The sequence below is a fragment of the Vulpes lagopus genome, chromosome 3, assembly GCF_018345385.1.
Source record: "Vulpes lagopus strain Blue_001 chromosome 3, ASM1834538v1, whole genome shotgun sequence".
Lineage (NCBI taxonomy): Eukaryota > Metazoa > Chordata > Mammalia > Carnivora > Canidae > Vulpes > Vulpes lagopus.
In genome coordinates, this window is record NC_054826.1 from 45,805,061 (window position 1) to 45,828,416 (window position 23,356).

A 23,356-nucleotide genomic window follows, 5' to 3' on the forward strand; every position below is an offset into this window, starting at 1 on the left:
TCCCCCACCTGCAGGAGAAAGAGGCTTAAATGTCAGGCCAACTGGGATGTGGAGGGAAACATGGAAGAGAGCCGCCCACCGGCATGACTAAGTGCTCTTTGGGACAAGCTCCACTTAGAGGGCAGGAAGCAAATATCCAGATGTTATATGCTGCCAGATATGATTAACTGAGGAAAGGTGAAGCTGCCCACTTAACCATCTGAACAGCAGCCCCATCTGAGTGACCCAAGAGTTTTCTGCAATTGCATTAATCATCAAAATAAATGGAGGCTCCATCCATCTCCATTTCCACCCCTCTTTGTCTCTTCCTCTGATAGTCAGAATAGCAGCCTATTTTTAAACCCTGGCACCACATACTCTCGTGGAAACATGTAGGCTTCCTGACACAGGCTGATGCTCAGAGGAGATACAGGCACGCTGACGGTACTGCCCACTCTCCCATCTTTCCTCTCTTGTGAGGGGCAGAGGCGGCTCCAGGAGGAGAGGGCCTGAGGAGGGAGCCTGCTACCCATGCAAGGGAATAGCGAGTATCTAACACTGACCTCCATGACAGGGATAACCAACTGCTGGCTTCCATCTCCTGCAAAAGGGACAAGGCTTGGGCCAGAACCAGCCCCATGTACAGATACCAAAAGCAACAGCTCAAGCCCAAGAAGAAGAAATATAGATCCTGGATGCCAATTCTAGTATCTTTTAAAGAGAAAGAGTTTAAAAAATAAAGAAAAAGAATTTAAAAGGATCTCAGTGTCTCTTTAACATGTATCTGATGTACTTTAAATAAAATAAGCAAACATTTCATTAAATGTTGAAGACTTTTTTTTTTTTTGGCAAGGTTGCAATGAAGTCAATTTACCAAAAAAAAAAAAAAGAAGAAGAAGAAGAAGATGATGATGACTTTTCAAGAAAGGAGATTTTTTTTTTTTCAAGAAAGGAGGTTGTACTGTACTTACAATCGCTCCAGCTGCTTCAGATCCTGGAAGGCGCCTCTCTCGATGACGCTGACCTGGTTGTCTTCCAGATGCCTAGGACCACAGAAACAGCAGTGGTCAAGGAAAAGCAGGCCTCAGGGTTCTTCATGCTAGGTTTCAGGCCCTGCAGATCTGGTCACTCAGCCCCTCTCATGACACTCTGCCATGCCCCCTACCCCCCAGCTGGGATCAGTCTAGTGGGACAAGATAATTCACATGCCAGCTTGGTGTCACGGTAACCAGGGTTTCGCCGCCTGCACACTTTCTACCTGACAGATTGGTTTCCATGCCTCTATTTTAAGAATGTTCTCAGCAAATGTCCCCCCAAGCACTGCAGGATGTTGCACAGAAAAGGAAGAGGTAAAAGCTGCTTCTTATAAAAAACACACATATATTCAGTATCTCTTCCCTTGGAGCTCTCTCCTCTAAGGATGCAAAAATACTTCATTAAAAAGGGCCTTCTCTGTGTACTCTGACTCTGGGTCACCTACTAGAAAGGGTGTTCCTACTGTTGGACAACTGCCTGTGCCAGGAATTCTCCTTGCCCAGGGCCTGGCTGAGGGTGATGGTCACAAAAGCTAGTCCAGCCACAGACTCTGCTGACCTCCAATATTCTCCATGCAGATGATTAAAAACCTAAACACTCTGCTTAACTGAGGTTGATTCATGCATGTGGCATATCCTAGGAATTGAGTATACAATGAAACATTTGTTTCCCTAACTTAAAAAAAAAAAAAATGGCAGCTTAAACTGGATTAGATGAACAGTAGGGAAGAAAAGCAATGAGGCTGCCCAGTTTCTATCCCGGGCCAATCCCGCTGGTTGAATGAGATGTAGAGAGATGTAGCTGTGTTTGAAGGAAGTGTCTTTGGAAGGTGCAGTTTAGGAAAGGCTGTAGGTGCCCTGGACCACACAGAAGAAGAGGTCCTCTGAGCGCCTGAAGGAAAAAGCAGAAGGATAGAAGGCAGCTTTAAGGAAGCTTGACCTTCATTTCAAAATGATTCTATCCATGTTAGCCTAGCACCTCCAAGGCATTTTATAACCCCTGTACTTCTTGGGCTTAACACTTGGGTCCTTTGGTTTATTTTCAAGTCCATCTTCCCCACTATGCCTAAGGACTAAGGGGGTAAGAATTTCTGTTCATTATCATACTCAGCCTTAACACAGTTGCCTAGCACAGCAGCCACTTAATAAAGGCTTCTGAATAATGAAAAACTATAGATGTCTTTGGGCCACGTAACATTGATTTTCTATCAAGGAAAAGGCCAGTCTAGGACATACGAAGTGTCTGACTCAAACTATCAGAGTGATAAGGGTATTTTGTTTGGGTTCAATGACATTTTACATTTTTTTGTAAGTTTTTTGCAAACCATTAAAAATCAATATCACGCACACATATATACACACATATCACAAAAGAAACTCCTTCTGAAAAATCAGCTCCTGGGCAGCCTGGGTGGCTCAGCAGTTTAGCGCCGCCTTCAGCCCAGGGCGTGATCCTGGAGACCAGGGATTGAGTTCCACATCGAGCTCCCTGCATGGAGCCTACTTCTCCCTCTGCCTGTATCTCTGCCTCTCTCTCTCTCTCTCTCTCTCTGTGTGTGTGTGTCATGAATAAATAAATCTTAAAAAAAAAAAAAAAATCAGCTCCTGTATTTCCAAATACCAACAATTGGTAGGAACTGAGTATGGGGCCAGGCAAGGCACACAGGCTCCTCAGTCTGCCACAGTCCTCACCCCCACTTTGCTACATACGTTCATGTCACTCTGGCCCCCTACAGGCTCCTCACTTAACACATATGGATACCATGGAATAGGGAGGCTGAGAGCCTTGCCTAAGGAGAAATTATTTATATAAAGTCACACAGCCAGCTAGGAAAGACTAACTCCCAGTCTGGTGTACTTGCCAAATCGGGCATTAAACCCTTCCCTGCTTTCTTATCAGCTGATGATGTAACACCCAGTCAACCTCTCAGAGACTGTTTCCTCATTTGTAAATTAAAAAAAAAAATCTCATAAGTCCTTATGAGGATAAAAATGGAATAAAGTGTGTAAATTCTCTAGCCCAGGATCTGAAGTACAATTAGAGGCTTATTAATGTTCTTTTCCTTCCCTTGTCTTCCTCTCTATTTTGCCATATGGCAAAGAGGGCCTTGGAATGCCAATAGACTCACACTAGCACATCTCGCTAAACAGGGAACCAGTTCAATATTAGTGACTGGGGATTTGTTTAGCTGTTTTTACTATCAATCAATCCATCACAGTGCTTGTTGTCATAAGTTCCCAATTATAACAAAGAACAATACTAGAGTGCCTGAGTGTGATATTCTCTCTGGGTTTCTGAAGGAGTTTAACTCCAACCTCCTATGATGAATCTTTTAGTTCTATACTAATTAATCTAACACTACTAGCTTCTTTCAGAAAGGGGAGTAAAAAAAAAAAAGCAAATATATGTGTATTCAATAGCTGCCCCTCCTCAACTATGCTCAGGTGTGGGGAGGCTAATTTTTATCACTTTAGCCAATGGAAGTCACCAGTGGAAAATGAGATGATGAGATGGACTGATATGATATTGGGGGATTTATTCCTACCTCTTTCCCTGCCAAGTAACTTCAGATTGACTGTGTCCCTCTAACTAAGACTACAGATCCTATCAGGTAGTTCCTACCTTTGTGGGCTCAGATAACCACTTTCTCCTATTGTTCCTTGAGGCCTAGAGGACTATTGTGGTTCCTTGCTGCTAGCCTGAAGAAACTATGGCATATCTTCTCAGTTTCTCTTAACTTTGCCCACTTCTTTGTAAATAACTCTTTATTTAGCTCTCCTTATTTGTCTTGAGTGAGTGTCATCTCTTTCCTGCTGGAATCCTGACTATAGTCAGGTAGCTAGGGTCCTTTTCTAGATCTACTTCTTAGAACTATCAGAGTCCAGCCTAATACCTGACTTTTAAAGGGGCAACACATAATCAACATCAACAATGAATGAATAAATGAATCAATGAAAAAGCTGTGAACCTTCCATCCAGACTTCTAGGTTGAGATGCAATTCAGGAGCTTGAGCTAATGTCATTGATACCATTCTCATTTTACTGACCAGATGCAGCAAGGTCAGGGATTCCAGCAAAGGTTGGATGTCCAGAAGGGCTGTCCATTGTTTGACTCTATTCTGAGTTAGAGACACACAGACTGTGTTCATTTTCAGCTCTTTTAGCATTGTTATTTTTTTAGTTTTAACACTGGATCAGAATCGGAAACCGCCTCATGTGATGATGGCTAGGGAGGAGTTTAATTCTTTTATTAACCCCATGTGGGATAAAGCTGGCTCCCACATTGTGGGCATAGCAGAGTTCTTGCAACAGACTAGTAAGAAAGAGAATATAATTGATAACACCAGAAGGGATCTTTTCCTACTCCACCCTGTAGGGAAAGAATTGTTATGGGCAATTCTTATATCTTCTCCTTGAATGTACTTTATTTGGGGAAAATTGCCTTTGGATGAGACCGAAGTTCCCCAATATCCATTTTATCTGCTTTTGCCCACACTCCTGAACTGTATTAACAATTCTGCATGGAATTAGGTGGCAAGCACAAATTATTCAAGACTATTGAGTCTTTTCTGGCTTCACTATAAATTGTAAATAAGAAACAGATATAGGGAATGTGCCAAGGTGTGATGAAAGCTTTTCAAAAAAGATAGTTGTCTAGGTTACTCAACTAAAAAGAATAGATTGAGGGAAAATATGGTTTAAATGTCTGAGTATTTTACTAGTGTGAGAAAGCATTTCAGCTGTCCCACCTAGCAGATTCTTTCACAGAATAAAGGGCCACTTGAATGGCATTGTCTTTGAGTTGATAAGGAAGATAATGAAACACAGTATATTAAAAGAGTCTATAAAGTGGGGGAAGGAGGAGTGTTTTGGTGTTGCTTATCAAAACAAGAAAAATGTGCCAATTAAATGAAAGATAAACTGGAGTCAAAGAAAGGAATGTTTTGTAGACCATCCAGAGGATATTAATATGATCTTTTGTGATTATTTTAAACTTTCTATTTGCAGACAGCAGATATGGAAATTGGAATTTTTATTAGCCTTTCTGATGTAATGGTAAGAAAATCAAAGGGTTTTCTTTTCTGAATTGGTTAGAAAATAAAGCATTCGGTGAAATTTCTGACTTGTATGAAAGGAAATCTCTCACACATGCAGGGGGAGAAATGGAAACAGAGAGGTTAAATGTTTGTTCTTCAAGCTGTCAAATGACCTGGAATCGGGAGTTTACTGCCTCTATCTATCTCTTCAATAAAAGTTACTCTAAAACTGAGCTATGGAATTCTCTCAACCCATCCCCGTCTCAATTCTGACCCACACACATGTCATGAGAACTTCCAGCCATTTGACAGACACATAACTGCTAAGGGCAAAAGACTCAGCAGAGGGTAGAGTCGCCCCCTTCTGCCCCTCCACGTTCTTCCTGAGAATGGTGAAGGAGTGTGAACATGCCATAGCCTGGAGAATATATCAAGGAGAAAACATCCGCTATTTGGAGGCCCAACATTTAGACCCCAGAGTCCCCACACACTGGTGTTCAGTGCATATCAGTGCATATCAGGTAATGCACATCAGGGCTGCATTTATAAAATGGGTAGACTATTGCTTCTTAGTTTTCTAAAATTTCTATAATACAAGTGGACAGCAGTTCTGCACAGAGGTTAGAAAGCACATATTCTGGGTTCTGATTTCTCCTTAGCATAGAAGTTGGGACAACATTGCCTCTGTTTCCTCTAGGGAGACAGGGATTAATAGCCACATAACACAGAACTTGGGAACTTGGTCGGTGAAAAGTACCATACATATGTTGTTAGTCATCACCATCATCACCACTATCTACTTCTCATTGAGGAAAAACAACGCTACACAAGTAATATCCCACAGGTTGCAGTGAGAATAAACAGATTTCAGGAAAATGTTAAAACGATAAAGCATTAAATGTGCAACTATGAGAGTTCGGAGGACTTCTGGCCATTTGTTATGGGTGGAATTATATCCCCCTCAAATTCATATGTTAATGTCTAATCCCCAGGCTATCATAATGTGACCTTATCAAAGATAAGGTTCTCAGGGATCCCTGGGTGGCTCAGCGGTTTGGCGCCTGCCTTTGGCCCAAGGCACGATCCTGGAGTCCCGGGATCAAGTCCCGCGTTAGGCTCCTGGCATGGAGCCTGCTTCTCCCTCTGCCTGTGTCCCTGCCTCTCTCTCTCTCTCTCTCTCTCTCTCTATGTCTATCATGAATAAATAAATAAAACTTTAAAAAAAAAAGATAAGGTTCTCACTAAAGTAATTCAGTTAAAAAGGGGTCATTAGGGTGTGTACTAATTTGACTGATATCCTCATAACAAAGGAAAATGTGAACAGAGACATGCACAGAAGGAAGACAATGTGAGACTCAGGGAGAAGATAACCATCTAGAATCCAGGGATTCCTGAGGCCACCAGAAGCTAGAAGAGGGGCTGGATCAGATCCTCCATCTCAGTCCTCAAAAGGAACCAACTATGCTGACTCCCTGATTTTGGATTTCTGGCCTCAGAAACTCTGAGACAGTAATATTTTTTGTTTAAGCCACCCACTGCAACACCCGCCCTCCTCCCCTTCCACCACCCCTAGTTCGTTTCCCCGAGTTAGGAGTCTTTATGTTTTGTCTCCCTTCCTGATATTTCCCAACATTTCTTTTCCCTTCCTTTATATTCCCTTTCACTATTATTCATATTCCCCAAATGAATGAGAACATACACTGTTTGTCCTTCTCCAATTGACTTATTTCACTCAGCATAATACCCTCCAGTTCCATCCACGTTGAAGCACTGGGTGTTTTTCTGTATGTTGGTAAATGAACACCAATAAAAATTAATTAAAAAAAAAAAAAAAGCCACCCACTGTGTGGTACTTTGTTACAGCAGCCCTAGCAAACTAATATACTGTCATTCCTTATCTTACAGATGAGAAAACTGAAGCCCAAAGAGGTAGAGTGATTCACCCAAGATTACATGGGCAGTTAATTCTGAGGCAGGACCAGAACCAGGTACTTCCTGTCCCTAATAAAATTATTTGTATTATAAAGGGCTATTAGTAAAAAGAAGGAGGTGGCTTCAGATACTAAGACTTTAGCTGCTGCTTCTAGTAGAGATCTGCCATCCAAGATTCCAGGACACAACAGACACCAAGGCAGTGGCCAGACTGTCCAGATGGTACTCCTGGTCTGGAGCCATACTTACAGGGTCAAAATCAACCTCTGAGTAAAGTAGGAAAGAGGCTCCGATTACTCCTCTCTTGTACCTCTAAATGTCTGAGCTTTGCTAATGGACAAGCATTTAGGCATTCTTATCACTTAGAGACTTCGGGATGAGTAAAGGTGTTCAATATTTAGCAAGGAAATCTGATATTCCTTGCTCCCCTGTTGTGCCAATACCCATCTCAAATTTTGCTACTTGTCTGTTCAGCTGTGGGTGTACAGCAGGGGCTCTGACCCTGTCTGACTCCCTCCCTTTTCCCCTCCACTCCATAAAGCAACAAGATAAATAACTTTCGTTCTGATTGCTCTTTTAATGCACAGGCTGGAGAAGAAATTATAATCTCTGTGGAAGAGTAGCATGGTTAGTCAAGCTGACATTGCTGTCATCCTAGAAGCTGGGCATGTTGATTTATTCATGTAGAGCCTTCTGTTTTCCTTGTCACTGGAACTGACTTCTTCCACCAGGCTAGCCCAGCCAGCAGCATAGAGACACAGAATAAGATACCTGTGAAAACCTGGGTACACTAATGAAGGGTTTTCTGCTGCAGAATGGTAAATTCCTGTCACCCAGTGCATAGGGGTGTGATGTCAGGGCAACAAAACATTTTCACAAGGCCAAAAGCTAAAAATGAAAATGATGTTCAAGAATCATGTGTTACTTACAAGACTCGGAGGTTCTTGAGTCCAGCGAAGTCCATCTTGGTAATCCTGGTAATATTATTTCTGTCCAGGTCACTGTAATAGAGAGCAAATTTGGGTCAGATTTTTGGAGGTTACACTTATGGTCTATTCAACCCAGACTGGCTTGAAGGAATGTTGCTTGTCAAGCAGAAGGTAATTCCAATGATTAATGTCATCCCTTGAGCATGCCCAACCAACCTTAAGGAGACTGTATGGAATAAGCTGTTCATTATGTATATAGTAGAGCCCTGCTATATTTAGCTGCCTGGCTTCTGTTGCCCCACTCTGAGTAACAACTTTTTCTTTGGAGTCCCCTCCCCGAACTCTCAGATCATGTCACATAAGTGAGGCCAACCTCTCTTCCCAGGTCCAGACTAGGCTAGGCTTATAAGCATCTTCCCTCTGACCACAGTACTTGTTTCAGGAATGTATACATGACTCAAATTCCCAACAGCTCTTTCCCTACCGGGTTTCCAAGCTGTTTAACATTGCCAGAAACCATCTTGTCACCATCGAGAGTTTTCCAGAGTCAAGAGATAAGGAGAAAGTGATTCCTGATGCTATCCTATGAGTATGTGGATCTACCCAGGCCTGAAGCCAGATACTTCTGTATTTTGAAATTATATGAGCCAATTTATCCCATATCCCCTATATTTTGTCTTAAAAGTATGAGTTGAATTTTCTATCACTTGAAACCAAGAGAATCTTGAGTGACTTTGTTATCTACCTAAGTATATATTTTCCAACTAGTTTGCAACTCCCTGTCCATTAGCAAAGTTTAACTTTCATAGCCCAATATAAAGAGCATGCACCTGACATAGAGTAGGGGGAATTTTGTTAATATTATACATTAGGTAAAGACAGTTACATGGATTGCTCCTGCCACAACTATTGGGTTTATAGTCCTAAAAATGGTCCCAAAGAGAAGAATTTGCTATGGAAGAACTTAAAGCATTATGGGGGTATTTGTGTTGGGGAGAAGGGACATCATGGGTATTAGAAAACTAGAGTTAGAGAAAACCAGAATCAAGAATGAACCTATGAACAACTGTATACATATTCTGTGTTCATTAAAATTATCTAAGAAGACTAGATTCAAAAAAAGGGACCATGAACAATGTTATAATTCTTAATAATGGATGTTGATTGATTAATTCCTATCTGCCATGCCTTCTTGAGAATCTGTTCAAGGTTCTAGCCATGCTGGAGTTTCAACAAATTACTTGTAAACTGGCTTTGCTTTTCTCCTAAACATTCAGGAACTCAGGAGGTCATTTTCCCCATGACAGATCCTCATCCACATAGTCACTATTTCTTAGGTTTTCTTAGCCAGGTCCTAAAGTTGACATGCTGCAGTCATGTCTCAGATGGACCTGTGAAATCCACAGCTGCATACAAGGAACAGGGAAACAATCTTCAGATTCGAGCACTTTGTATGAGAAGGGATTATTCTCCTGATACTGAAAATAATATCAAAATAAAAATCAAGTGAGTTCTTGGGTAGCCTCACCTGGTAACCACTTTCCTTCCTCATTCAGTTTTCCACTACCTACAATAGCAATCAGGTTGTTTCTTAACTAGCCTGTGATGGAGACAGGCAGTGTGTAGACTTCTCAGACTAAACTGAGTGCCAGTAAAGGAAGAGCAAGAATTACACAGGGAAATAAAGAAAGGTTGCCTGTGTGAGGATCAGACAGATAGGCATATGTGCATGCTCATACTCACCATGAGTATTCTTCTCACCTCCTGTCTCAATTGGGATTGATGTTTGGGGACACTGAAAACTGCAGATATGACAATGCAACTAAACGTTTAATTACCAGGACACAGCCTGGTATCTCAGCAGCCTGTGCTGGTGGCTGTGGCACCAATATTCTCAATTAATATTATTATATAAAGGGGCACAAAGTGTGCTGCTGAAAAGCTGAGGACTTGGACGGCAGGGGGTGGTGGTGGTGGTGGTGTTGGATGGGTTGGAGGGATGCCCCAGGCACACAGTCTGTGTTTGGGAAGCAGAGCTTTAGAGGCAAGCAGCCCTGAGTTTGGATTCCTGCTCTGCCACCTACTGAGTGACCTATGGGGCAGTTCACTTCATCTCTGAGGCTCAGCTTCTCTATCCACAAAATGTTGGTAATCACCTCAACCTCAAGGATTTTTATGAAAGCCAAATGAGATGACACACAGTGTTTACCTGGCACTTGTTAAAGACTTAATCGTGGCAGCTATTGTTACTATAATTAGTTGAACTACATCCTTCTTACCTGCACCCCCCCACTTCCACTCTGAAATTTCAGTGCATTAAGAGCAGCTGCCTATACCACCCCAAATTCTGCACCTACAGATGAATCCTGGGATCCCAAGACGACTATCTTCTTGTAGATGAAAGAGGGGTGCATTTTGCAACTAATAAGTAGTAAGATGCTGCCAAAAGTAGCCCCCTCACACTGCTCTTCCCTTTCACATTTCTATGACACCTATCTCCTTATCGTCCTCTGCCCAGCCAGCACACACACTGCCCAACTGCCAGGGAGGAGGTCAGAGAACATGTTCCTGGGTTTTGAGGTAAGACAAGTCAGGGTTCAAGTCTCTTCTCCACTCCCTATTCCCAGCTGTGTGGGTTTCAGTATTTTACTTAAATTCTCTGAGCCTTGATGCTTTATGTAAGCCTCTCCTACTTGTAATCTTGGAATGGTAAGAAGCACAAAACCCTGATTACAAGCATGCTTGGCTGAAAATGGGAATTAATTAAATGGACACTGAGAGGAGGCTACACTACCTTATGTGCTCATCACTCCCCCAACCCCCCTTGTCTCAGTCCAAGCTGCTCTGAAACTTCAGCCTGATTTCTCAGCCATCAGCTTTGGCCCTTAAGGGAATCAGTATATCTTAGCCTATCATGAGTTTTGAACCATCTGCAAGCATGATCACTAGATGGGAAGCCCCTGCCGTGGGGTAAGGAAGTGGGATGGTATCAAAACATGTCTGCAAGTTGTTTCTTTGACAAGCCTGCCATTGAGAGCTAGAGTCTATGTCCCTTTCCCTTGAAAGTGAGGAGACCTCACTTTGCTTAGAAAAGCCTAGGGCAGGAATGATGTTGCGGAATTTCTGAGGCTGGATTAGAAGAGGCAGTAGTAAGTGACTGGCTCTCTCTAGGAGCATTTGCATGGGAGCACTGAGGTGCCATGCTGGAAGACCAGAAGGCTAGAGACGCCACTGGAAAGACTTTGTAAGAAGATCAGAAAGAGACAGAGAGAGACAGAGAGAGACAGAGAGGTGCCAGATGTTTGAGGTGCTGGATGCTTGAGAGGTCCCTGCGTGTTTGATTCTTTCCAGCCTAGAGGCATGTAAGTGCAAACACCTTTGAGATTCAAGCTTCAAACTGTTGGGGATTTACCCCAAAGATACAGATGCAATGAAACGCCGGAACACCTGCACCCCAATGTTTATAGCAGCAATGTCCACAAGAGCCAAACTGTGGAAGGACCCTCAGTGTCCATCGAAAGATGATAGATAAAGAAGATGTGGTTTATGGATACAATAGAATATTACTCAGCCATTAGAAAGGACATACCCACCATTTGCTTCAACGTGGATGGAACTGGAGGTATTATGCTGAGTGAAGTAAGTCAATCGGAGAAGGACAAACATTATATGTTCTCATTCATTTGGGGAATATAAATAATAGTGAAAGGGAATATAAGGGAAGGGAGAAGAAGTGTGTGGGAAATATCAGAAAGGGAGACAGAACATAAAGACTCCTAACTCTGGGAAACGAACTAGGGGTGGTGGAAGGTGAGGAGGGCGGGGGGTGGGGGTGAATGGGTGACGAGCACTGAGGGGGGCACTTGACGGGATGAGCACTGGGTGTTATTCTGTATGTTGGTAAACTGAACACCAATAAAAAATAAATTTATAAAAAAAGAGAGAGAGAGATTCAAGCTTCAACTACCATCTGGCTATGACTTACGAGAAACTAAGCCATTTCACCCAGCTGAACTACTCCTGAATTCCTGCCCACAGAAACTGTGAGGGGGAATACTAAAATAAGCGCTGTGTCTTAAGCCATTAAGTTTCGGAGTGATTTGTTTGGCAACAAAAGAGAGAGATGGAAGAGAAAGGAAGAGAAAGACATCTTTTGAATGTTTAACATTAACAATGGAACTCCCTTCAAATGACTCTCACTGGCATGTCTTTTCTACACTTGCCTGTTACCCTTGAGATATTCAGTCTTGTCATCATGGTCAAAGATGTCTCATGGGAGCCAAAAACAGTGAGAACTGGCCCTTCTCTTAGGTTCTCAAGGGTAAAGATTGCATAATTAGGGTTGTCCATCTCTCCAAGTGAGCCTTAGGCTACCATGAGAATTACCCTGGTGTTATATTAATAATCGTAATAGTGGGTACCATTCATTGAACACTGTGGCATCGACCAGCAAGTTGTCCACCAAACCATTTACCCTTTGTCTGGTATACACAGATAGCATACATTACTCAGCTACTCTAGCTGGGAAGTGCAACCATGTGAGTTCTCATTATTACATGGGCAGAGGCAATATCTGCTGCCTTCAGGCGTGACACATAACACTTCCTGCCCAACCCTCCATGCTACTTCTCTTTCCTCATCCTGGGCTGAATTCAGTAAATCCAGTGGAGGACTCCATGAATGGCAGACAGAAAGAGCCTGAGTCCCTGAAAGACTACATGGAATAGAGACCTTCCCTCCCGCATCTCTCCATTTACCTATATAAATCAGACACATTCAAGAAATCATTCTTAAGCCACTGAAATGGTCAGCCTATTTGTTATAGAAGTCTACACTGACAATGCATTTTGAGTCAGGAGCTTTTCATCTTTTTTTTTTTTTTCTTTTTCTTTGCAATGGTTCTGAAAGGTAGGTGTTATTATCTTTCTTAAACAGATAAAAATACTGAAGATAAGCCTTACTAAGAGCTGATGCTTGCTGGGCCCAAACTATGCACCAGGCATTGTGCTAAAAACTGTATGTTTATTTTCTCTTATCCAGACATCAATCATATGAGGTAGGTACTATTATTATCCCATTTTCCCCATAAGGAACCTGAAGCATCATTTCCCTCACCCCAGTCCAGCTTAGATTTTACCAATAAAGCAACTTGCCATGAAATCACACAACCAGTAAGTGGCAAAGGCTAGGATGTAAACTTGGGCTCTCTGAATGCAAAGGACATGTTTTTTATTACATCATATTCCCCATCTACAGCTAGAGTCTAAGCATCTTCTACTGTATCAGGTTAATTGCTGAAAGAAAAATGAATGAATAAATGAATAAATAAATAGAACAGAACAGTATAGAATAGAATTTCCCATCCCATCCCACCCTCCTGCTGGCTTCACTGCTTCCCACTCCAGCCAAAATGGCCCATTTCCTTTTCTGTCTCCCAGTGAGGTCTGGGCCAGTGGGAGTGCTGAGACCCTCTGTAAGCCAGAGAGGAAGGGGTGCTTTTCTGTTTTTGCCCATGTCTGGTTTCTGCCATGTTGCTCATCATCTACCATACTGTCTCCATAAACAGGCATCACCATGGTAATCTCTTGCATTATTTTTCCTCATTCCAATCAGTGAATCAGAAACCAATGCTGTGAGTTGCAGCTTTGTGGTATTTTCACATCTGTTTGACACCTTGGGTGGGGTGGGGGAGGATGAAGAATTCAAAACAACATTGGAAAAAATGAAAGAAAAATGTCCTGCGGCAGGCCACTGTCCCTAACTTGGCACATGTATATTCACATCCTTCTTTTGATTCATTCTGTGGCATTCCAGCAAAATGTTCTTTTTGCTGTGGCACATCTGGGAAGAGGGAGCAGTAAAAACAGTGTAGTGTGGATAAAATGGTTTCAATACCAAATCCAGAAGATACAGATTTGAGTCCCCTCTTCCTTCTTAGCTGGGTGACTTTGGGAATGTCACTTAAACTTATTTAACCCTAGTTGTTCATATTGTTGTTGAGACTTCCATAAAATATGACCAAGAACACCAGCTCTATAGGATTATCATGAGGCTCAAGAGAGAAACTGTGAAGAAATATTTCCTAAACAGCATTTGAGTGGCACCTGGGTGGCTCAATCTGTTAAGCATCTGCCTTTGGCTAAGGTTGTGATCCTGGGGTCCTGGGATCGAGTCCTGTATCAGGCTCCCTGCTCCTTGGGGGAGCCTGCTTCTCCCTCTGCCTCTCTTTCTCTCTCTGTCTCTCATGAATAAATAAATAAAATCTTAAAAGAAAAACAGCATTCAGAGTAGTTAATTTTTCACGCACAGCCAACAACTTGTGGGGAGAGGATACAGAGGTGGTAGTTAGGGTTGGTGTTAAAAAAGGATGTTTTTCTATGATGGTGCAACTTACAGAGTTAGAGAATACATAATCAGTTCAGATCAGACTCTAAGACCACCTGCCCCCACATAGCAAGTGTATACAGAGTGATGCTCTGGATTTCAGGAAAGAAGATAACATTTCAGTATAAGGTGAATTTGGAAGGGCTGCCTTACAATGAAGTAATTCTCTATCACAGGGGGTATATAAGCAGAGATTAGTAATTAATCTCTGGACATGATGTACTTGTGATGGGTAGGAAGCTGGTTGACATGACCTATAAAGTCCTGATAATTTTAAGATCTATACTTCTTGTATTTTGGGAGTCCAGATCCAATGGGCTTAAAAACTTGGTCCTTGCCCTCAGCTTGGAGTCTAGTTGAAGAGATGGACTGAGACTTATGACCTATTTACAGAACAATGTAAGAATATATAAAGTCAGATGTTAAGAGAAGTGGTCTAGATTCCATGGAGAGTGAGCAATCAGAGATTTGAGATAGATGTGAGAACAGGAGCTCAGAAGACCTGGAGCAGATGGGAAGGAAGTACATTATTATGGGGTGGTAGCAGTAGGGGCCATGATGGGAATCACAGAGAAGTGAAGAGTCTGAGAACAGCAAGCTTCTGAACAAGGATGGCATGATACGTTCATGTTAAGGTCTCAAAGCCTAATTAGGAATTCTGCTTAGAAGAGTGGTAAGTGGGGCCAGGATTAAGAGGTCTTGTGATCTTGTGGTCTCCTTGTTTACCACCACCAAAGGAGAAGTTCCAACCAAATCAGAAAAACTTAGTGAAGGAGCTTTGGTCTCTGTTTCAGTTATTTGTTTTCTATCCTGGGAAGGCTAACCTGAATGAGCCACATCACAGGGCTGGCTGCTGTGCCCTTCTGTTTCACTTTGGTTGGACAGGAGATAAGGGAAGGACACAGAGTGAAGAGAGTGTATTTATTCTCCTGGTTCCCCCCACCCTGAGAGGTCATCCAGGTTAATATCTCCATCAAAGGTCATAGCTCCTCTTCATGGCTGACTATGTCCTGGTTCTAGAACACTTTGACTCCTCTAATCTCTTCTGCTTTAGGGGTAGTAACAGCTCTATTGTTTCTAGTCCTGGCTCCCTGAACCACACCCAACTACTGAAATAGTCCCTTTGTAAACCCACCCTCTTTAAATAATTCTAATTTGAGTTTTTCCATGTATTTTCATTTTCTGACTAATGCATCCCTCATTCATTCAATAAATTTTCTTTCTTTTTTTAATAAATTTTTTAACCTCTAAGTTTTAGGTACTGTTCTAAATGCTGGGATACAGGTGTAAATAAGACTGGTGTGGTCTCTGGCATCAAGCAACTCAGACTATAGTGGGGGTAATAAATAAATAAATGGTCAACTCCCACAGATGTGCTAAATAGTCTACACAAAGTATTGATGAACTTTTTTCTGTAAAGATCCAGATAGTAAATAATTTAAGTTTTGCCAGCCATATATATATATTTTATTATTATTATTATTATTATTATTATTATTTGTTTTTAATCACAACTATTCAGCTCGGCTCTATCACATGAAAGCAGCCATAGACAATACACAAACTAACGGGTATGGCTGTGCTCCAATAAAACTTTATTTACAAAACAGACTAAAGGCCAGATTTTGTCTGAGAGCTATAGTTTACAGACCCCTGTTCTATACTGTGCCAGAGGTATAAACAAAAGCTTATGGTAGAGAGTAATCACATTTAAAGGGTGAGGAGAAGTTTCTAGGAAAAGGTAGTGTTTTAATTGAGACTTCAAGAACGAGTTGGCCATAGTTAGGTTGGTTGGCATGGGAATAAGTGAGAGAGAGGTAAAGGATTTGAGGTAAAAGAAACAGCATGTATAAAAGCCCAGAGACATTGCTTTAGGACAACTGCAAGCAGATGTGTTTGCTGTTAAAGCACATTACAGGGGAAAGCAGGACATTCCTTCTTTCCATCTTTCCTTCCTTCCCTCCTTCATCCCTTCATTCCTCCCTCTCTCCCTTACTCTCTTTATCCTTCCTTTATTCCTTTTTTTTTTCCTTCCTTTATTCCTAAAATAGGCCTTTATTACACACTTACTCTGGACGTGGTACTGTGCTTATGGCTATGGATAGCATATTGAACAACAAAAAAACCTGTTCCTTTCAGGGAACTTTTATTTTTTGGTGATTGGGGCAGGCAGACTCTAGGGTGGCTTACATGATCCTGTCTGCTGGTATGAGCACCCTTGCATTATCCCTTCTGCTTGAGCAAAGCAGAACCTACTGACCACTGCTTCTCATCAATATAATATGGCAAAGGTGACAAGATGGCATTTCTGTGATTATATCATATACAACTATAATGCCCATCCTGCTAGGAGACTCTTTCCCTTGTAATCTGTAATGACCCAAAGGGGTCATATTAGGGAGGCCACATGGCAAGGAACTGTGGGCAGCCCCCACAACCAATGAGGAACTGAGGACAACCACCAAGAGCCTGAAGTCTTCAATCTAACAGACCGCAATTCTGCCAACAACCTCAAGAGCTTTGGTATGGATCCATCCCAGTTGAGCTTTCATATAAGACCACATTCCCCAACTAACAGCTTTGTGAGACCTTGAAGCAAAGGCCACTAGCTAACTGTAAAGTAATAAATAAAGAAGTTGTTTTAAGTCAAGTTTATGGTAAGACTGTTACACATCAATACAAAACTAACATAGGGGGACAGAGGCAACCACAAATTAACAACATAACTAAAGATTATAAAGAAATAATTAGAAAATCATTTCAGGGTGAGGTGAAGGGAATAGAAGTGGGCATGAGAGGAAGTAGGGGCACTAGCTAGGGTGGTCAGGTGGGGCCTCTCTTAGGGAGAGATCTTTGGTCTGAGACTTAAAGGGGAAGAAGGAACAGACAAGGTGAAAGGTTGAAGGGAAACATTTTCAAGCACAGGAACAGAATCACAAAGGCCCTGAGGAGAGAAAGCATTTGGAGAAAGCATTTGTCTAAGCAACAGAAAAGGTCAGGTGATTGGAGCAGAATAACATCAAATCGGATCACAGAGGTAGGTGACACCCAGACTATGGAGCACCCATGGAGCAGCCTTCATGCCTTCAGCGCTCAGAACCACAGAAGAGATCAAGCAGGGAAGAAACTGGTTTAACAGCCCTCAACCTCTTTCCCCTGACATCAAACCTGCCCCCTACAACCAGATTCATTTCCCCCATATGCCAATGTCATTCACAGTGCAACAGCACTGCAACCAGGTGGGTCTCATGGCTGTTCTTAGCCTGTCTTATTTACTTCTTTCTTCTTTCAGTCCAAAGACCTCTACTGAGGACTTTCCAGATTTGGGATTCTTCAAGAACACTTATGTTCCTGCTACTTGCTGGCCTCTCAAGCCCTCAACTTCCTTTCTCCATCCAAATCCTACCACTATGTTATTATGGGTGTCCCTCTAAAAGATATGTTGAAGTCCTAACTACAGTTTCTGTAAAAGTGACCTTATCTCGAAATAGGGTCTTTGCAAATGGAATTATTTTCAAATGAGGCCATTAGGGCGGCCCAAACCCAGTATGACTAGAGTTCTCATAAGACAATGAGACAGAGACACAAGGAGAATGCCAGGGGACACCAGAAGCAGATACTGGAGTAACGCAGCTGCAAGTCAGTGAATACCAAGGATCACCAGCCACCACAAGCTAGGGAGAGGCAAGGAAGGATCCCTCTGCTACCGATACCAGAATGCACATGGCCATACTGACTCCTTGATTTTGGACTTCTAGCTCCAAGAAGTGTGACAGAATGCATCTCTGCACCCAGTTTGTGGTACTTTGTTTCGGCTGCCTCATGAAACATTCAGCCTCCCTTCAGGCTTTGTGAAGCCCCCTCCCCCATACCCCGTACCAAACCTCCTCTCTGCAGCTTTCCCAGCTTCTATATCCTGAACTGATCTCTCCCTTGTCTGAACTTCTGAACTTCTGCACCGTTTAGCCTCTGCACAATCCATTTTGGCCTTTCATCACATATCCCTCCACCTCGTGTATGCTGCCTGTTTCCTGTGTGTTTGCCTCGTCTCCCAAAGGAGCGTGAAGCTCCGTGGGAGCCAAAACCACAGATCATACTCCCCTCACTTCCTCCCAGACACCTTGGATGAAGTGAGGTCCCTCGGAGACACTCAGAGAAATGTACACTAGTGTTCTTTGGATACTGGGGTGAAGAGTTTTGTTTTTTCTTAAATATTTTACATTTTGCTTCTTAGGACTATCAATGTTTTCCACAGTAAATATGTATTACTCATGTGCTCTCCCTTCTTCCCCACCCTCCAAACAGAATATTGAAAGAAATGGCCCAGTTGAAATAGGACTCTTCTCATGGCTAAAGTGACCAGCAGAGCTAAAGTCATTTAAGACCTGGAAATCTGGCAAAAAGAAGACGTTCTTTGATGAGCCCAAGGGCACCTCTTAGAAGCTGCTCAGATGACTCTACCTATATGGGTGTCTTCCTTTCTTTGCTTTCTCTCCCCAGCCATCCATTAATCTTCCCAGATGGAGGAGAAAAAGCAGTATGTGTTCAAGAATCATTAAATCACCAGCCTACTAGGTCATCACACGCAGCCACATTCACTGTGGATCCCCCTCATAGTGCTTCCATCTCATGTCTTACTGAACAACAGAGACATTACTGAATCATTCTCTGATTTTTTCACTTCATCCTCATCAGTTACATAACCACATACAAGTTTAAAAACATACATGCATGCGGGAGAGAAATGACTGAGTTTGATTTTAAAAACTGGCTTCACACTACCTCAGTTGTTTGGGAACTAAGCCTCCCTGGGCTAAATTTCTGGCTTGGCAACACTCTCGCATATATAATTTTACACCTGCAAAAGTTTGCAGCCAGTACTTTGCAGACAGCTACCTGCAGGGAGGAGAAAAGCCAGACAGAGGGCAACCTGGATGGTTGGATGTGGGGGTGGTGAAGGCTCTGCAAGGAGGAGGGGTGAGCGTGGATCTCCACTCTTCCTCTCCCTGCAGCAGGAGGGCTCCCTGCTGGCCCATCTCACTCTGTTCAGTTTCATGCTCTAGCATGAAGGGCATACAGGGGACATATCTAGTTCTTTGTTGGAGGCTGTAAAGTAGAATTTGCAAACTGGTAGCCCATGGGCCAATTCTGGCCTGCAGACATATTTAGTCTGGTCTGCAGTATGACTTTAGCATTTATAAATTAATTGCCAATTTGGAAGCATTTCTCATATAAATCTGGAATTCTAGATTGTCTCTAAAAAATCAGATGATGTGACCCCCTGGGCTTTCATGGCCACTAGAAACTGGAGCTAAGAGGCAACTGCCCATTTTGGATTAGGAATGGATTTTGTTATTCATCGGTCCCATTCGTCTGCTTCCCTCACTTATGCCACCTGCTTGGCACTTAACAGTCATTGGAGTTTGAGCTCTCTGCTCTAGAGCATAGTGCTTAAGAAAGCACATGCTAGAATCAGGAAACCTGGGCTCAAATTTTACCGGACAGTGGTAATGGTTTTAGGCAGATTCCTTAACTCCTCTCTAAGCTTCTGTTTTCTCATCTGTAAAATGGCTATAATAACAGTACCTACTTCCTAGGATGTTGTGAGGGTTAAATGAGATGATAAAGTGATTTAGCACAGGGTTGGTCATGTAGTAAATACTCAATAGGTAATCATTACCATTAATTTGTTGATTACTATTCATACAAAATGTGAGCACAGAAAGATGCAGAATAGGTTAGTTGGGACCTCAGTGCTTTACTAACCTTGAAGGGGCATGGAGTCTAATCCACAGCTCTTTCCCCTATATCCTCCTCGTCCACTCAAGCACATCCTTCAATAAGTGCCCACAGAAAGATCTCTCCCTTCATGATACCCCCCAGAATATCCCAGCCCTGAGCTTCAGAAAACAAAAAAACAACAACTAAATCATTCCCAAATTCTTCCTATGATGGCTTAAGGCAACTTATTTCTGAGCAATAACCTCCCAGTAACGACCACCATCCCAAAAGGGTTAGTCTATATGTCCACTTTACCACATCCAGAAATCTCAAACCCTTCCAAATTCTTCCCAAAAGGCCTACTCTTAAATCTCTTCTCTATCCTCTATATGAGAGCATTTGAAAAAAAAAAAAATGGTTCCACAAATATCTGGGAATTAGGAGACCTAAATCTCAAAAGAGATTTGGGTCAGCTTGTGAAATGTGTCAGGAAATGTCAGGTACATGAAATGGCAGGAACAATGCTACTATGGGTTCACCAAACCATTTCATTTTTCTCTTAGGTAAACAGAAAGATTAAATTTCCTGGCACCCCTTACATCTAGGTGCAACCATATGACTGATCTTTGATTAAAGAAATGTAGATGGAAATGATATAAGCCATTTCCAGGTAAAGCCATAAAACATCTTTCACATTATACTCTCTTCCTTTGTCTTCCTCAACATGTGTAGGCCAGCTGTCAAAAATGGTGGTGTCTTACAATGGAAGGAACCTGGGTTCCTGAGTGAGCCTATGCAGCATAGCCTACTACCCAGACCAACTGCACTGGACTCTGGTATAAGGAAGTAATACAATTTTATTGTTTGGCCACTGCTACATCTGGATTTTATTTGTTTTTGCAGCATAGCCTTAACTGTGCTGACTCCATGCACATGGTAGTTTTAGAGTGGGAAAGCCTAGAAGCTAAGCATCTGTGATTTTTCTCTGTGCTCTGTTCTAACACATAGTATGATCTTGGGAAAGCTACCCACCCCCAATATTTGAAAGGAGGAAAATAAACTGATTCCCCCAGAGTCAGGATCTCACTTACCCTGAATTTCCACCCATGAAAATTCTCAAAGGCTTTGAACTCCATTAACACACTACCTTAAATTATGTTTTTAAGAAGGCCACCTAAGTTCTAGTCAACAGAGGCAGAAAAGCTGCAGCCAGCCCACATTACAGTCTAAATAAATATCTGTAGAGTGAGTAATTATTATGCAAGAGCCAATGTGTGTTGAGTGTTTACCATGTGCCAAGCACTATTCTAAGTATTTCATATTCAGTGCCTCTTGTAATCCTTACAACCAGCCTGCAAGGTTGACGCTTTTATTATTAGTCCCACTTTATGAATGAACAAATGGTGGAACAGGGAGATTAGGACCCTTATCTATGATCACAATCTCATAAGTACACCAAGGGCATTTATATCTATAATGCCAGATGTCAGTGCCCAAGAACTTAGCAATCAATTTGCAAGAAATAAATACAGAGTTCTGAAGGGTGAAAGGCAAATTGAAATGATCTGATTAGAGAATTTCCTTAACATACACAAAGTTTTAGCTAAACCAATAAACAACATCTTGGGAGTTGTGGCCATATCTTATTTACATTTGAATTCACAGGGTCCAACACAATCTCTGGCACATAAAAAGCACAAATAAACATTTGTTGAATGACTGAATGATCTGGACCTAGTTCTTTATCAATACTTTTAACTGAGTTACATTTGCTTTTTATTGACCATGACTTGAAATCCAAAGTCAGTGTTAATATTTCATTCACACCAATAAATCTGAGCACCAGTTAGAACTAGAGTGAACATATAATTTCACACCCACACTTGAATGTTTCTGTGAGTCAAAGAGGATGCCATTAATGATTATATCAGGAAAAAAGGCAGCAGTTGAGACAGTTCTGAGCAAATTAGCACAAATGGTCATCCTAGCCAGAGCCACAATAAGCTACAACAGAGGTGAGCGACAGAGTATTCATAAGGGGACCTGTCTACAATGTCTTCATTCTTAAGGAATGCCCCTTCTTGTCCACTTCAAAGTCTATACTGTTTGCAGGACATGTTGTGGTTAAGTGTCACTCTCTGAATGGTGCACATCTCCTAACCCGACAGCCATAGAGCACACACACTATTAACTTTTAATATAGGTGCAGTATTCACATTATGAAAACAGGAAGGAGCAGCCCAAGGAATGCAATGATTGCTGCAGGAATATAAACATGGATCACACTGGAACAGACTACATACTTTGTATAAACACTAATAAAGTGAGTTCAGGCTGAGCTGTGACTTTAAAGGAAATTCTTCCCCATAAACATGTCCTGCCATGCCCTAATAACTCTTTAATTTGATGCACATTTGGGAAGGATGATGCGAAGTAATCACAGAATAATGTTAAGGTCTGTTGCGAAGGAGGAGGGGGTGGAATGTGATGCAACTTGGAGCTAACACCATCCACCAGAGAGTTGGCTCCATTGCTCATTTCACACATGGAGGGAATTTGCTGAGTGACATGCAGGAAATCAGAGACAGGTCTTTGCAGGTTCAGCATAAAAAGATTATGGATGTCATCTAATGGTACCATAGAAGACTTGGCCAGTCCATTTCTGGCCTGCTTTCTCTTGCTACAGATAGTAAAAGTGGCTTCTACTCGGATGTAGGCTCTCTACTTCCTAGAGCAAGGGTCTTCAAATCTCAACTAGACTATAAGCTTCTTGAGCAGGGAACAATTCTTACATATCTGGACATGACCTGTGGGGCTGACATGACCCTATACCCCTGCAAGGAAGCAGAATGGCACAGAATTGATAACAACCAGACCAGGAGCTGCAGCCTCCGGCCTCACAACACAGTTCCATAAATAATTGTATGGTTGGGGCAAGCCACTTTGCTCATCTGCATTAAGGGTTAATAGCACCTACTGAACCTCAGTGTGCTTTGGAGATGATAAAATATTCAAGAGAAGGGTTTTATAAATTAAAAGAGAGTTGTATAAATGTAGGAAATTATAACTGCTGGGAAGCATAATACTAATACTAATAATTTGACATGTGTTGAGTTCTCACTAAGTGTCAGGCACCATTCATCTCCTTTTTGTGCTCATAACAATTCTAAGAGGTAGGTACTATTATTATCCCCATTTCACAGAAAACTGAGCTCCCTAGAGGTTAAGTAACTTTCCTCAGTTCATATATCTAAGTATTATCTACAACGTAATGATTCTGGAGGGCAGGCTGGATTGTCAGGGCTCCCTGCTTTCTGTTCCTCTATGTTCCAGGAAATT

General features: G+C 42.1%; 1 protein-coding gene across 1 annotated transcript in view; it reads right to left on the bottom strand.

Moving 5' to 3' along the window:
• Positions 1-23,356, bottom strand: part of SLIT3 (slit guidance ligand 3) — a 589,537-nt gene that overhangs the window by 535,994 nt on the left and 30,187 nt on the right. The window contains exons 2-3 of the mRNA XM_041748203.1: positions 7,913-7,984; positions 951-1,022 (exon numbers count right to left, since the gene is read on the bottom strand). Of these exons, the coding sequence (XP_041604137.1) occupies positions 951-1,022; positions 7,913-7,984 (144 nt within the window). The remainder of the gene's footprint in view (positions 1-950; positions 1,023-7,912; positions 7,985-23,356) is intronic.